The following is a 15,143-nucleotide window of genomic DNA, read 5'->3' as shown; positions in this document are numbered from 1 at the left end:
GAAACAAATATGCGATTCATTCAGTGGTATGATATGAGTATCAACTAAAGCCACTGATCCAAACACAGACAGGAATACTCACAGAAATGAACATGCCCTGCCTAACAGAGAGGATGAAGCAAAGATAAACAAGTTAATGGGCATAAATTTAAAAGTTCAGTATATAATAAACCTGAAATTCAGAATATGGATTAGAATCATAAACGTGAGGACTGACATAATGTTTCATGTCCCCCAGTCTGTTGCATGTTTTCTACAATCTCTATCGCCCCCTCCTGTAGATCAGATGTAATTCATAAAAAAACTGTTTCTTCATATAAATAAAACAAAAAAACTTTTAAATTCCATACCAAAGCTTTAATGTGTTCATATATGTTTTATACACAATATAAAAATATGATATGGCGTTAGGCACTTCATTGTGTCTACATACACCACTGTTCAAAAGTTTGGGGTCGGTAAGATTTTATAAAAATGTTTTTGAAAGAAGACATACTTACCATAGCTACTTTGTTTGATCAAAATTACAGAAAAAAATAATAATATTATTTTGAAATTATAATATCAATTTAAAAAAAAAAGTTTTCTTTTTTACTATACTTTGGTACTGAAAATAATCAAAAATAATCTTATTATAATCAATGCTGAAATAACTGCTTAATATTTTTGTAAAAAACAATTAAACTTTTTTTTTTAGGATTCTTTGATGAATAGAAAGTTCAAAAGAACAACATTTATTTGAAATAGACATCTTTTGTAATAATTATTAATGTCTTTACTGTCATTTTTTTGCACACTTCATGAATAAAAGTATTAATTTTCTGTATCTTACGGACCCCAAACTTTTGAAAAATACTAGGTTACACAACAGTTTATTTAATACGATGGTTCTCAAACTGTGGTCTGATTTGTTGATTGGCTTATAAAAAAAAGAATTAACAAAAAATATAATTGACAAAAAGCACCAACGGTGAAAAAAAAAAAAAAAGAATTAACTGATAGCGTTAACATTAAATGTGTTTGGATTGATGATGACTCAAGGACATCAAACAAGACTTGGCATATTAGGTGATCTGCAATTAGTTTTTCTCCACTGCACCTGAAAGAGTTTGAGAAACCACTGATTCAGTAGTGAAGCTGCTGAATCTCATTGAAATAGCAATTTGGGTTGTGATGTAACAATATGTGAACCACACAGAGGGTAACAGAGGATAAACTGATTTCAGATTTCAGGATTTTGTCATTTATTTACAGATCCTACTGACAGTTGGTGTAGCGCATGACTTTTGATCGGATAAATTCTCTGACTTCTGTGACGTTTTTCTCCAGTTCTGCCAGTTCATCTCGCTGCTGCTGCATTTTCTTCTCGTTCTTGTTTAACCTTTTCTCCAATTCTTCAGAGGGAAACAGAAGATGAGAAAAGAGCCAAATAACAGTCAAATAACTCAAAATTGAGTTTAATAGCGAAATGACAGTATAAATAACACATACTGTAAATGCTTAAAGGATTAGTCCACTTTTAAATAAACTTTTCCTGATAATTTACTCACCCCCATGTCATCCAAGATGTCCATGTCTTTCTTTCTTCAGTCGAAAAGAAATTAAAGTTTTTGATGAAAACATTCCAGGATTTTTCTCCTTATAGTAGACTTCAATGGGCACCAAACAGTTGAAGGTCAAAATTAGTTTCACTGCAGCTTCAAATTGTTCTACACAAAGTTTGAACTAATTGTTATACTATTGAACTAGCATATTGCATATAAAAATTAGTTCAAAACTTTGACCTGTGGAGGGCAGTAATATGCTTAGCAGTGTCTACACTGCTGGAATTCTAATAGAGGAGAAGAAGAAGAGAGCTAGTTCAAGATGAACATTAATGGTTAAAACTCATATAATTTTCAATTTTTTTCAGAAAATGAGCGATAGTTTCACTAGATAAGACCCTTATTTCTTCTCTGGGATCGTGTAGAACAATTTGAAGCTGCAGTGAAACTAATTTTGACCTTCAACTGTTTGGTGCCCATTCAAGTCTACTATAAGGAGAATAAACCTAAAAATGTTTTCATCAAAAACCTTATTTTCTTTTCGACTGAAGAAAGAAAGACATGGACATCTTGGATGACATGGGGGTGTGTAAATTATCAGGAAAAGTTTATTTAAAAGTGGACTAATCCTTTAAAGGAATCGTTCACCCAAAAATGAAAATTATCCCATAATTTACTCACCCTCAAGCCATCCTAGGTGTATATGACTTTCTTCTTTCAGGCAAACACAATTGGAGTTATATTAAAAAATATCCTGGCTCTTCCAAGCTTTATAAAGGGAGTGAATATAGCCAAGATTTTGGAGCCCAAAAAAAGTGCATCCATCCATCATAAAAGTAATCCATACAGCTCCAGGGCGTTAATAAAGACTGAAGCGACGCGATGGGTTTTTGTAAGAAAAATACTTATAACTTCATAAACTGTAATCACTAGCTTCCAGTAAAGATCGTCTGCATGTTCACGAAATTAGACACTTCTCGAGGTTCAAACAAATAGGGCTGAACAACAAACTCAAACTTCTCTGACAATTCTCTTTAAAAATTCTCATTTTAGACTTCTAATTCGTGACCGGTGTTTTGTTTTGCTCTATCCTCTGCACTTCAGCATGCTTGATGAACTCGATTCGCATATGGAAGCCAGTGATTCTAGTTTGTAAAGTTATAAATATGGATATTTTGCTACAAAAACGCATCGCTTCGCTTCAGAAGGCCTTTATTAATCCCCTGGAGCTGTTTTGATTACGTTTATGATGGATGGATGTGCTTTTTTGGGCTTTAAAATCTCAAGCAATATTCACTCCCATTATAAAGCTTGGAAGAGCCAGGATATTTTTTTATGTAATTCCGATTGTGCTTGGCTGAAAGAAGAAAGTCATACACACCTAGGATGGCTTGAAGGTGAGAAAATTATGAGATAAATTTCATTTTTGGTTGAACTAACCCTTTAATGATAATGCCCTTGGCTCATAGGTTCAATTTAGCCGTCGTAAAATGTCAGTGCTTTACTTTAGTAAATGTGAAATGCGGTTGGACACATACTTTTGAGGTCGTTCATGCCCATGATGGCCTTGTTCAGCAGTTCCTCTGCTTCTTTCTTCATCTCTATGGCTCTTTGGCTAACATTACCTTCTCCTCCCACCAAGTCTACTTTCTTTTTCAGCTCCTTGTACAGATTCTCAGCATTTATCAGTTCCTGGTAAACACAAACATGCACATACAAATAACATTAATTGTAAAGCCAGAAGCATTATCTGAACAGCTACAGCCATATGTTCACACATATACAAAGACCTCTTGAAGTCCAGCAGCCTCTTGTGTTGCATTGTCCGACTGGGCTTTGGCATCTTTTGCCATCTCCCTGTTCTGCTCCGTTTTATTCTTCAATAAATCCACTCCATGCGACAAATTGGCCAATCGCATCATCACATCCATGAGGCTGATGTCTAAAATTAAGAGTTTGGCGTCAACCTGCTCAAGAGAGGGACAGAAAGGAGATCAGATCAGATCAGATCATACACTACTGTTCAAAAGTTTGGGTTCAATAAGATTAAAAAAAGTAAGAAATTAATACTTTTATTCAGTAAGGACATATTAATTTGATCAAAAGCAAATGTAACGACAATTATAAAAGAAGAAGAAAATAAATTTTTCTTGAGCAGCAAATTGGCATATCAGAATGATTTCTGAAAAATCATGTGACACTGAAGTCTGGAGTAATGATGCTGAAAATTCAGCTTTACCATCACAGAAATAAATTACTGTTTACTGTATTTTTGATCAAATAAATGCAGCCTAGTTTAGCATCTGAAACTTTTTCAAAAACATTAAAATATTTTTACAGACACCAAACTTCTGAATGGAAGTGTAAGTGTACATGCATATATATATATATATATATATATATATATATATATATATATATATATATATATATATATATATATATATATATATATATATATATATATGAAGACTTCAGATGCAAAAGCCTCTAAGTGCCATCTGAAATTTTCTTCTAAAATGAGCATTTTTATCAAAATTGTATGTTTAGGTTCAGTAATTTCACTTTAATGGCAATTAATAGGTCATTTTCATTGCCATTAAAATGAAATAACTGAACATAAACATACTAACTTGATAAAAATTCTCATTTTAGAAGAAAATTTCAGATGCCACTCAGAGGCTTTTGCATCTGAAGTCTTCATATATATATGAGCAAAATATCAGGTTTACCATGTTAGTGGTGTTCTGGGCATCCTTGAGGTTTTCCTGGGCTGTGGTCATTTCCTCCTCAGCTTTCTTTATAGCATTTTGAGAGGTTTCAATTGCTTCTTTAGTTTTATTGATATTATTGCTCACTCCTTCAGCTTGTGACCTGCGCAAACACAAAATCACACACACTAGTCATTTACTGTATACAGATTTTTGTGTAAAACAGCAAACAACATTCTCTGCTTACTTTGCGTCTTGTGCTCTTTTAAGCAGATCCTTGACCTTGGCCAGTTGCTCTGAGGTGTGGTTGAACAGCGCCTCCACGTTGGTGAGGTTGTTGATCTTTTCTTTGATTTGCTCGATTATGTTGACTATCAAGGTCCTGTTGACTGGCAAGGAGATCGCCAAAACCTGCTGGGCCACTTTTTCAATGCTTTCTGGATCTGCTCCCTCCTCTGAATAAAACATGATTTTTACTATTAAAACGGTTTTCAAATAAGGGCTAATTAGGCATTTATCATAATGAAACATTTTAAAATGACAGTTTATGCAAAAATGTAAACTTATTCACCCTCATGTTGTTTAAAATTTGAATGATTTTGGGCTGTTCCTCAGACAAAGCTATCATATTAGAAGTGTTGGATACTTATTGTTACACTACACTACCATTCAAACTATTGAGGTCTATAAGTCTTTTTAAAAAAAAAAAAAGAAAGAAAGAAAGAAATTAATACATTTATTAAGCAAGGATGAATTAAATTGATCAAAATTCATAGTAAAAAAATTTATAATGTTATTATAATAAAATATTTCTATTTCAAATAAATACTGTTCTTTTGAATTTACTATTTATCAAATAATCCTGAGAAAAAGTATTACGATTTCCACAAAAATATTAAGTAGCACTATTGTTTTGAACATTGATAATAATAATGAATGTTTCTTGAGCAGAAAATCAGCATATTAGAATGATTTCTGAAGGATCATGTGACACTGAAGACTGGAGTAATGATGCTGAAAATTCAGCTTTGCATCACAACAACAACAAAATTACATATATATAAGATATAATATTATAGAAATCAGGTATTTTAAGTTTTAGTAATATTTTACAATGTGTGTGTTTTTTTTTTCAAATAAACAGCTTTGGTGAGCATAAGAGACTAACAAAAAACATTTTTAAAAAAAATCATACAGACTGCATAATTTTGAAAGGTAGTATATTATGGTCCTTTTTTTTCTTCTTATTTTACTTTTTTGGACATTCTGCAAAATATATCCTTTAATCTTCCAGAAACTAAAAAAAAAAAAACTGTATTTCAAACAACATGAGGGTGAGTAATTTGAATTTTTCCCCCTTTAATGCCACTGCATTTCACAACACATCAACAATATTGAAGCATAATCACACGATCACTGACCATTCAAAAAATCTCTAATCTTCTGAATGAAGTCTCTGAGTTTCTTGTTGGAGTTCTCAAAGATATTTTTCTTGCTCTGCGCTTTATCGAGAGTGTCCTTCGCTTGATTTTTCACAGTCTGGGTGAGAGTAGCAATGTCTCGAAGCTGAGATGTAAGCAGAGATTATTTCAGGTTTTTTGTTAACACACACACACACACTGCACATGCTCAAACAGACAGGCGTTTACCTTTTTAGCCACGGTTTGTAACTCAATGCTGGCAGCGGTCAGGCTCTCATGAACATCATCAGCACGATCCAGAGCCGTCAGTGAGGCACCAACGGTTCCATTACATCCTTTTCCTCCACACTTCAGCACACCGTCACGGTCACGACAACCAGCTCCTCCACAAGGGCTATCTGGACAGCTACTATTTGCACTAGCATTGCCATGGCCACCACACACCTTAAGGTATAATAGAAACAAGGATGTATCACTGATCTAGCTAACAATTCTCTGCCATTCAGGTCTCAAGCCCAAAGTTTTGCCGAAAGTCTCTACCTTTTTGCTGAGATGATGGACCTTTCGGTCTATCTCATGAGCTTTTTCCTCCAGTTCAGACAAAGACCTATTGTTAGCGGCAAGTGTACGCAGGAAGTGATCCTTGCTCTCTTTCAGCAGGGCTTCAGTATGGTTACGCGTGTCTTGAGACTGTTCCACGGGACTTTGGGGTCCGTATACGGATGCATTACAGCGCTGCTCTGAATTCAGTGAGCTCTGGTAGTACTTGCGCACATTTTCAAATTGCTCTGTATAAGAAAAATGACAAAAGACATCAACGTAGGTTAAATGTTTTTAACAAAATTATGAGGAATGAAAATGTGGTCTGATCATGAGCAGGCCCTGGTATAATCTATAGTGTTTTTCTGCACATTTTTCTGGGCAAAATCTATGGAAAGGACTTAAACATTGTGAACAGGCTGATGCAAGCCATTTTACTTCCATAATTTGACAGATCTGAAACAGGATATTTAACAATTTTATTGATTTATTTAATTTTATAAATTGGATGGAGAAAAGTGTGTTATATGTTAGAATGGAGTCAGAATTAATGAGAGCTTACTAAAATAATTTTCAAATATCCATTTGGCTATTGGTTAATATTATCCAATAGCCTAATTCCAGGTGAAGAGATTTTGCTGAAAAGACTACAAAGCCAAATAATGCATTCTTTGGGATGAAATAATTTTCATTAGTCAGTTTTGATTTCATGTGTTTATTCACATAATACTTGCCAAGAAATACTAATTTACCTGCCAATCCAGCAGTGAGGTAGTTCTCCAGCCTTCTGCGCAACTGGTGAAGAGTATTGTTCAAGTCTTTCAGTTCTTTCTCCAGTGCAGTTAGGTTTTGTTTCAGAGCATTGTCGAGGTATGCTGTTCCATTCAGCTCCCGAATCACACTCATCAGACGCCCATCAGTCAAAGCTATTTCTGCTCTGAAATTATGTTTATTAAAAATGGAGAAAAATTCTAATTACCCTCATTTAACATGCAAGCAAAGTACAAAATAACACTCACCATGTGGCAAATGTGACAAAAAATTATGTTTGGTGATCAATAAAATAAAACCTGCAAGACTTTCGTTCATCTTCAGAACACAAATCAAGATATTTTTGATAAAATGAGCTTTCTGACCTTCTTAAAGACATCATAATAACCAATTTCAAGGCCTAAAAAGGTAGTAAAGACATCATTAAAATAGTCCACGTGACTACAGTGGTTCAACTTTAATGTTATGAAGTCTTCAACGCTGTTCCATTGTAAACACAGTGCAGCGCTTCCCGGTTATATGTCAGAACGCTGGATCATTATTGGCTGACACTGTGCATATGAGCACCATGATGCATGCGTGTGATGCTGATGCAGGAGCTGGCCAATAATGAGTCAGCATTCTGACCTAGAACACGGAAGTGCTGCACTGTGTTTACAATGTGGAGACTGACAGGGAAGAGAAGAAATTGTTGAATAAAGTCATTATTTTTGTTTTGCGCACAAAAAGTATTCTCGTCGCTTCATAACATTAAGGTTGAACCACTGCTGTCATGTGAACTATTTTAACAATGTCTCTAATACGTTTCTGGGCCTTGAAATTGGTTATTATGACATTGCTGTCTATAAGGAGGTTAGAAAGCTCTCGGATTTCAGCAAAAATATCTTTATTTGTGTTCCGAAGATGAACAAAGGTCTTACAGGTTTGGAACAAAATGAGGGTGAGTAATTAGTTACAGAAATTTCATTTTTGGGTGAACTAACTCTTTAATAAACTGTAATGACATTTATAGTGTGCAGGCTTTACCTTAAGTCATCAATAGCCTGGCTGATTAAGTTATAGGTTCCCTTTTGGTCTCCATCTTTGATCAGATCTTGAACCTGTGCCAGCTTCTTCTCCAGTTCACGGATGCGGCTGTCACTGACTCCAGGCACCTCACCCTTCTCCAGAATCATGGCAATGAGATCCTTGATGTGGGTCAGATCTCGGCCGACCTGACAGATGGCATCATCCCAGAGCTGGAAGCAGGGATGGCAGTGAACGCACTTGGGGAAGGTTCCGGTAAAGCCACGGGCACACTCGTCGCAGCGACGGCCTGAAGCTCCCTCCTTACACTCACATGCGCCAGTTACGCGGTCACATTGAGCCGTTTCGGACCCCAAAGGGTGGCAGTTACACTCTGATTAGAGGGAGATTAAGCACTAATGATCTGACATGGACAGGAAAAGGAGTTCGATGTACTGTATACTCACCTTCACACTGTACTCTGGGGTCACCCCAATGGAACATTTCACACTCATTGCACTGCTGTCCTCCAAAACCTGGCTGACAATGACACTGGCCACTGAACTATAGGTACAAAGAGAGACAGAAGAAAAGAAATGGGGAGTAAAAGAAGAAGAGTGATTAACAGTAAATTTGGCCATTGAAACTAATTGCAAAAATCATTAAGCCCTGAAAACATACTGAAATCCAAGTCCTCTTCAGTGAAAAAAATAAATTAAAAAAATAAATTAAATAGTCAAAAAAAATACATCTAAACCATTTAAATTGAAAGAAAACTAAAATAATTATCATATCATTTAAATTTAAATTAAATTTAAATTTATGATTAAATAATTTAATTATAATTTAAGTCTAAAATGTGAATCGATATTGTGCCCACTTTTTTTATGTTTAATTTTATATTTTAAATGTAAATGTATTTTTTTTAATTTTGCAAGATAAACCATAATTCAATAGTTTGGTGTCTCTTATGCCCACCAATTAAACACATTAATAGTGAAATATTATTACAAATTAAAAAAACTGTTTTCCATTTGAATGTATTTTAAAATGTCATTTATTCCTGTGATGCAAAGCTGAATTTTCAGCATCATTACTCCAGTCATCAGTGTTGCATGATTTTTCAGAAATCATTCTGATATGCCAATTTGCTGCTCAAGAAACATTTCTTATTATTATCAGTGTTGAAAACAGTTAATGTCTCCTTGCTGAACAAAAGAAAGTTTTATTTCTTAAAAATATCTCATGCCAAACTTGTGAACGGTAGTGTATATTGTAAATAATTAGTGCTAACATTTCTATTAATCGTGATTAATCGCATCTAACATAAAAGTTTGTGTTTACATAATACTGTATATGTATATAAATAATATATTAATAATTAGGTTTAGCCTTAGTATAATGATAAAATAGAATTAATACATTTTGCAAACAACATGATGTTTTTATAATTTCAAGCTTAGTAACACTTTCTCATCACACACAGGTCTTATATTTCATTTGGGAGTCCTTGGCAAAGTACAGTCACATCTATTCGTGTCATAGGCCTATTGTACCTCGATGTTTGTTTACTGTTGTAAAGTTTTATGCTGCCATTTCAGTCTTATCTCTTTCAAAAAAGAGGTTTTAATTTTGAGAGATGAACCATGATAAAAATAAAGGTTTGATAAGAAAGATTATGAATATGAAGAAAGATGCTGTATAGCACAGGTCCTACCATATTGCAATGGGTGCTGAGGGCATTTGGCTGGACACATCCACAGGGTTCACATCCACAATCCGAGCCAAAGTTCCAGTGGTTGGGGGCGCACTGGTCACAGTTGTGGCCGATGATGTTTGGTTTGCAGGGGCAAGCTCCAGTCTGCTTATTACAGTAACATACTCCATTATTACAGTAGCTCTGTAAAGTGCCAGCAGTTACACAAGTACAGCCTGTAGGATGAGACAGAGTGCAGAATTAGACTTAAATGCATGAATTCATTCACAGACTATTTTATGTCACTGTACTTACGTCTACAGTCCCGGGCAAGTGCGTTTCCATAATAACCCAATTTACACTCAGAGCAAGAGTGGCCATCAGTGTTATACAGGCACTTGAGGCATTGTCCGGTTCGTGGGTCACATGACTCTGGGTCCTGGGGGTCAATGTTCCCGTTGCACTGGCACGGCCTGCAAGTCCCGCCAGGCTGCTCAGGATCACCATAGTAACCAGGAGCACAGCGATCACAGCGTGGACCTGAGACGGGACATTTTCAGCAAACCTACTAAATGAGAATCAAAAACTATTGATTTACTGACTATATTTTACCTGAATATCCTTCACCACACTGGCAGAGGATCTGATTAGAGGCATAGTCTGTATGACAGGAAGCTCCGTTGGAATGTCCGCTGTCAGGGTGTCCTGGACACGGACAGGGGCGACAGTGCTCGCCAGAACCCAATACTGGGTTACCATAGAACCCGTTTACACACCTAAAGAAAGGATAGAATAATCAATACAATTGCTGTATAGAACAACATTTTATTATTTTTTTTTCTATTTTTATTTCTTGCTACATTTTTTTACAAGGCAGCCTGGTATTAAGTGTCTATTAGTATCATACCATACATAAAAATTATATTTTATATAGCTTTTTATTAAATACAAATTATACATATTATATTTTTGTTTTGGATATTTTTACACTACTGTTGAAATGTTTAAGATCAGTCAAATATTGTTTTTGTTTTTAACAGTCTCTTAAACTCACCAAGGTTGTATTTATTTAATCAAAAATACAGTAAAAATGTTAATATTGTAAAAAATATTATTACAATTTTAAATAACTGAATTTTCAGCATCATTACTCCAGTCTTCAGTGTCACATGATCCTTCAGAAATCATTATAATACTGTATGCTGATTTGCTGCTCAAGAAACATTTATTATTATTATCAATGTTGAAAATAGTTGCTTTATATGTTTGTGGAACTGTGATGCATTTTTTTCAGGATTCTTTGATTAATAGAACGTCCATTTTGACTTAAATCAGTTACCAAATGTATTTTGTCACAGTGATTTGGTTTCACCAATGTAGTCAGTGTACTGTCTCTCACCTCTCACACAGCTGTCCAGCTGTGTAATCTCTGCACTCATAGCAGGCACCTGTTTCAGGGTCACAGCTCTCTGCATGGCCATTACATTGGCACTGCCTACAGTTGGGAAATCCCCACTGACCTGGTTGGCAGTTTGAGCACTGGCGGCCAATCGCCCCATGCCGGCACGGACACTGACCCGTCACAGGGTCACACTGATGCCCTACAGAGCCCTGAGAGTGGCAGTCACATTCTATTGCAGAAAGAGTAAGAGAAGTGAGAGACATAATTTAATCTGAATCTTAAAATAACATTTGTGGGGAAAATAAAAATAGTTACAATATAAAGTGTACATCAAAGTTGGTCCAATCAAAAGTGTAATAAAAATATTTTTACATTATACAACAGTTCTTTCTGGTTCTCGAATCTGATTGGCTGAGAGGTCTTTCCAGCCATGCGATATACTACCAATATCACCACGGGAACCGATTCACCATTTGTATCACTCCGCTGTCAGCATTCTGACAGCGAGTTTAATGGCGGACAAGCAAACCCACCATATTTGTATAGATACTACTGTTATTATGTAACACTTTTTTTTTTAAGAGTTTTTTTTTAGGTAAGAATATAGTTGTTTAGACCTCAGATATGCAATTTATATTTAAACATAGCGCCTATTTGAAAATTTGTTTAGATGCTTTCAGAGATGCAAGCTCCAGGCCGTCAGCGACCGTTCAGAGCTCATGTACCCGCAGAGAACAGTTTCATCTTGGCCAGTCCCTTGGGAATTTGCCACTGGCTCTTAGTGTTTAAACATGAGGTATAATTCGTTTTGGGTATATCAAACGGGCAATCTTGAAACAAAGAACCATGGATGTTGTTTTTACTTCAAACATCTTACGAAATGCAACTGACAAAAAAATGCATTGACTAGCGCTGTCATGGGAATGTCTTAAATGTTAAAAAAACAAAGATATCGCTTTCCTTAGCGGACATTCAAGCTGATTTTGTGATTATAAATATAAGATTGATCTGAAGAATATCAGCTAGATGTAGGTAATACACTAACTCAGGCGATCTCACTCATAATATGCTACATATTACAGTGATTTTCAATGAAGCGACTCAACATTCCTTGGTTACTAGTTCTAAAGTGACGTTTAAGAATTAGTAATGGAGGCTTGGGCTCAACTATTAAACTGTCAACTTGAGATTTGATTCCGTGGCGGAAGGAGTTTTTAAAGACACTGTTGTTGTTCTTATTGCATTTATACAACAGTTCAACAGCACAAGTGTGTAAATAAATATCACACGAGTAGCCGTGCAATATGGCTGTTTATCAGCACGCTGTGATTGCTTACAGCCGAAGCACAGTCGTGCTGATATACAGCCATATTGCACAGCTACTTATGTAATATTGTTCATATATTAATTCAAATAATCAATTAAAATGCTTAATCTCCACAAAGTCTCTGACAATAAAAAGTGTCTCACCAGTGCAGCCATAAGGCCCAAATCCGTACGTCCCCGGTGCACACCGATCACATTGACGGCCAATAACATTGGGTTTACAGTGACACTGACCTCCGACTTTGTCACACTCTGCACTCAGTGAACCCTGAGGATCACACTGACATGCTGCAGAAAGAAGCCATTCATAAGAATCTAAACAATAGTATGAGATTTATCTGAAGGAAAAAGGAATGGATGTGTTATAATGTGACTTTTTGACAGGACACTGAGTAAGGACATTTATCCTTTGACCCCATCACAGTGACTCACCCAGGGCTCCATCGTGCATGATAGCAGAGATGCTGCAGATGAGTGTAGTGCACAGCTCGGCCAGCGCAGGCATCGGCAGGGTCGTGAAGGAATCCAAACACATGTACACCTCCATCTCCTGCCGTCGACGCTCGTCTGGGCCGTCATCACCCTGGAAACCAGGAAGCTCTTCATACCTGGGTATCAGCACGAGCTGTGAGGAGAGAGAGATAGAATAAGCATTTTTCACTCACCAGCAGGGGGCAGCGCTTGTATTATCTTTGGTTAGGAAATTGCACCACAAGTATTGGTTGTTTAAAGCATTTAATAACATATGTGTATAAATGACTGATAATGGTAAATGAGAGAGATTCTTACTGAGTCTATCAGGATGAAGGCGGTGAGATGTCGGTGAGACACGCCATGGCGCTGGAAACGGATTGATACCACATACCAGTTGTTTGGCTCAAAGCAGAAGGACCTCGGCATTTCAATGTACCTGTCAAATATTATATGCCATTACTAACAGACTATTAATGCAGATTTCTACAAGATATTTAAACATAAAATGGTGTGAAAAAAATCAGATGGGTCTAATGAAAATCTTAAATTTCATGTCTAATTTAAGCTTGTAAAAAAAGTTTTAGTTCTAAAAAATAAATAAACATCACATAAATTGACAGGGATTATTTCAAAATACCATAATCATACAGTAGTCATACATACACAATCAAAAATCACAATTTGATAAACACAGAAAAACAGTAATATCATTACAATTTAAAATTAACCTTTAGTATTTTAAAATGTTTTAAAATGTAATTTAATCCAATGCTGAATTTATCATGATTCTAATATTTTCTTTATATTCTTTGATGAATATAAAGTTAAAAAAACAGCATCTATTTGAAATAGAAATCCTTTGTATCATTATAAATGTATTTAATTTTAATTAAAAACAAAATATCAGTAGTGCATATATATGACCCTGGACCACAAAACCAGTCATAAGTCACACAGGTATATTTGTAGCAATAGCCAACAATACATTGTATAGGTCAAAATTACAGATTTTTCTTTTATGCCAAAAATCATTAGGATATTAAGTAAAGATCATGTGCCATGAAGATATTTTGTAAATTTCCTACCATAAATATATCAAAAATGTCTTTTTGTGAGTGGATATGCAGACTTTTTTGGGCAACTTTAAAGGCGTTTTTCTCAATATTTTGAATATTTTGTCACCCTCAGATTACAGATGTTCAAATAGTTGTGTCTAGGCCAAATATTGTCCTATCCTAGCTTATTTATTGAGCTTTCAGATGATGTCATAATAGTCAATTTTTGAAACTGAGATGTATACTAGTTTTGTGGTCCAGGGTCACATATATCACAGAAATATGCATGTACTATGTGAGATGTGATTATTATTTATATTTATAAACTATTAATATACTAAAAGAGCTTTAATAGGGTGGAGCATGCAGCTCTGACCCTGACAGTTAGTACATACAGCTGCTTCCTTTACCTATGTTAACAACATTCATTCAAATCCCTTTCAAGCACCAGACAGCCACCCTTATTTAGTTACCCACAGTTAGACAGCAGCTGATAATGTCTGTGAAGTCTTATCTCCTGCCCGGGGTTTATTTCCCTATGGAAAGGCTTAAACCAGTAACATATCCAGATTGAACTTCCTGAACTCACCTGACTGCCTCTCTCCTTTCTTTTTTTTGTTTCTCTCACTTTCTCAGTCAGCCAATATCTTAAATTTTAATTCTTTCAGTGTTTGCTCAAGAGGATATGCAGCTTTTGACAGAGTCTAATTTGCTCCTGCATTCCCTGAGCCTTGGGACAAGGCCAGAAATCAGATTAGAGTCAGATTACAATGGCACCCAAAAACTCAACCATGCAGGAAAATGATCAAAACAACTGCCGTGGAACTAGGTTTCCCAAGAAGAGGGGATGGGCAAAGTTTTACAAGGTTTAAAAGAGTAGTACATAAGTCTACACTTGCAAAAACTATGCATGAAGTGCTTACAAAGAAATATGAATGTGTACTTGCATCCAAAAAAAAAACAAAACATAAACATAATGATATTACCTCCTGTGGTGGGGCATCGTGACAGTGTATATCTGCTCTGTGGGCAGAATGTTTCCACAGCGGAGACTAGTGGGTAAATTCAGGGATGTCACGCTCACTACAGCCTCCCAGTCCTCTGTGGACTGCATGCAAACAAAAAGAACAGACAATATGATTATTAATAACATTCAGGCAAATATGAGATATGTGATATTTATTAAAGGCATCCAAAA

The 15,143-nt window shown here is 35.6% G+C and overlaps 1 protein-coding gene across 1 annotated transcript in view; it reads right to left on the bottom strand.

Annotated features, from left to right (window-relative positions):
• Positions 1 to 368: 368 nt before the first annotated feature.
• lamb2l (laminin, beta 2-like) overlaps positions 369 to 15,143 on the bottom strand; it is a 53,922-nt gene continuing 39,147 nt past the window's right edge. The window contains exons 17-36 of the mRNA XM_067370896.1: positions 14,932 to 15,053; positions 13,206 to 13,326; positions 12,849 to 13,041; positions 12,561 to 12,704; positions 11,088 to 11,319; positions 10,301 to 10,464; positions 10,004 to 10,228; positions 9,710 to 9,924; positions 8,460 to 8,556; positions 8,014 to 8,386; positions 6,969 to 7,153; positions 6,217 to 6,464; positions 5,905 to 6,120; positions 5,677 to 5,821; positions 4,503 to 4,710; positions 4,277 to 4,418; positions 3,335 to 3,511; positions 3,083 to 3,236; positions 1,266 to 1,394; positions 369 to 1,099 (exon numbers count right to left, since the gene is read on the bottom strand). Of these exons, the coding sequence (XP_067226997.1) occupies positions 1,080 to 1,099; positions 1,266 to 1,394; positions 3,083 to 3,236; positions 3,335 to 3,511; positions 4,277 to 4,418; positions 4,503 to 4,710; positions 5,677 to 5,821; positions 5,905 to 6,120; positions 6,217 to 6,464; positions 6,969 to 7,153; positions 8,014 to 8,386; positions 8,460 to 8,556; positions 9,710 to 9,924; positions 10,004 to 10,228; positions 10,301 to 10,464; positions 11,088 to 11,319; positions 12,561 to 12,704; positions 12,849 to 13,041; positions 13,206 to 13,326; positions 14,932 to 15,053 (3,510 nt within the window). The 3' untranslated portion in view covers positions 369 to 1,079. The remainder of the gene's footprint in view (positions 1,100 to 1,265; positions 1,395 to 3,082; positions 3,237 to 3,334; positions 3,512 to 4,276; positions 4,419 to 4,502; positions 4,711 to 5,676; positions 5,822 to 5,904; positions 6,121 to 6,216; positions 6,465 to 6,968; positions 7,154 to 8,013; positions 8,387 to 8,459; positions 8,557 to 9,709; positions 9,925 to 10,003; positions 10,229 to 10,300; positions 10,465 to 11,087; positions 11,320 to 12,560; positions 12,705 to 12,848; positions 13,042 to 13,205; positions 13,327 to 14,931; positions 15,054 to 15,143) is intronic.

This window comes from Chanodichthys erythropterus, chromosome 20 (genome assembly GCF_024489055.1).
Source record: "Chanodichthys erythropterus isolate Z2021 chromosome 20, ASM2448905v1, whole genome shotgun sequence".
Classification (NCBI taxonomy): Eukaryota; Metazoa; Chordata; class Actinopteri; order Cypriniformes; family Xenocyprididae; genus Chanodichthys; species Chanodichthys erythropterus.
Note: the sequence above shows the minus strand (reverse complement) of the source record. Positions and strands in the feature narration are given on the sequence as shown.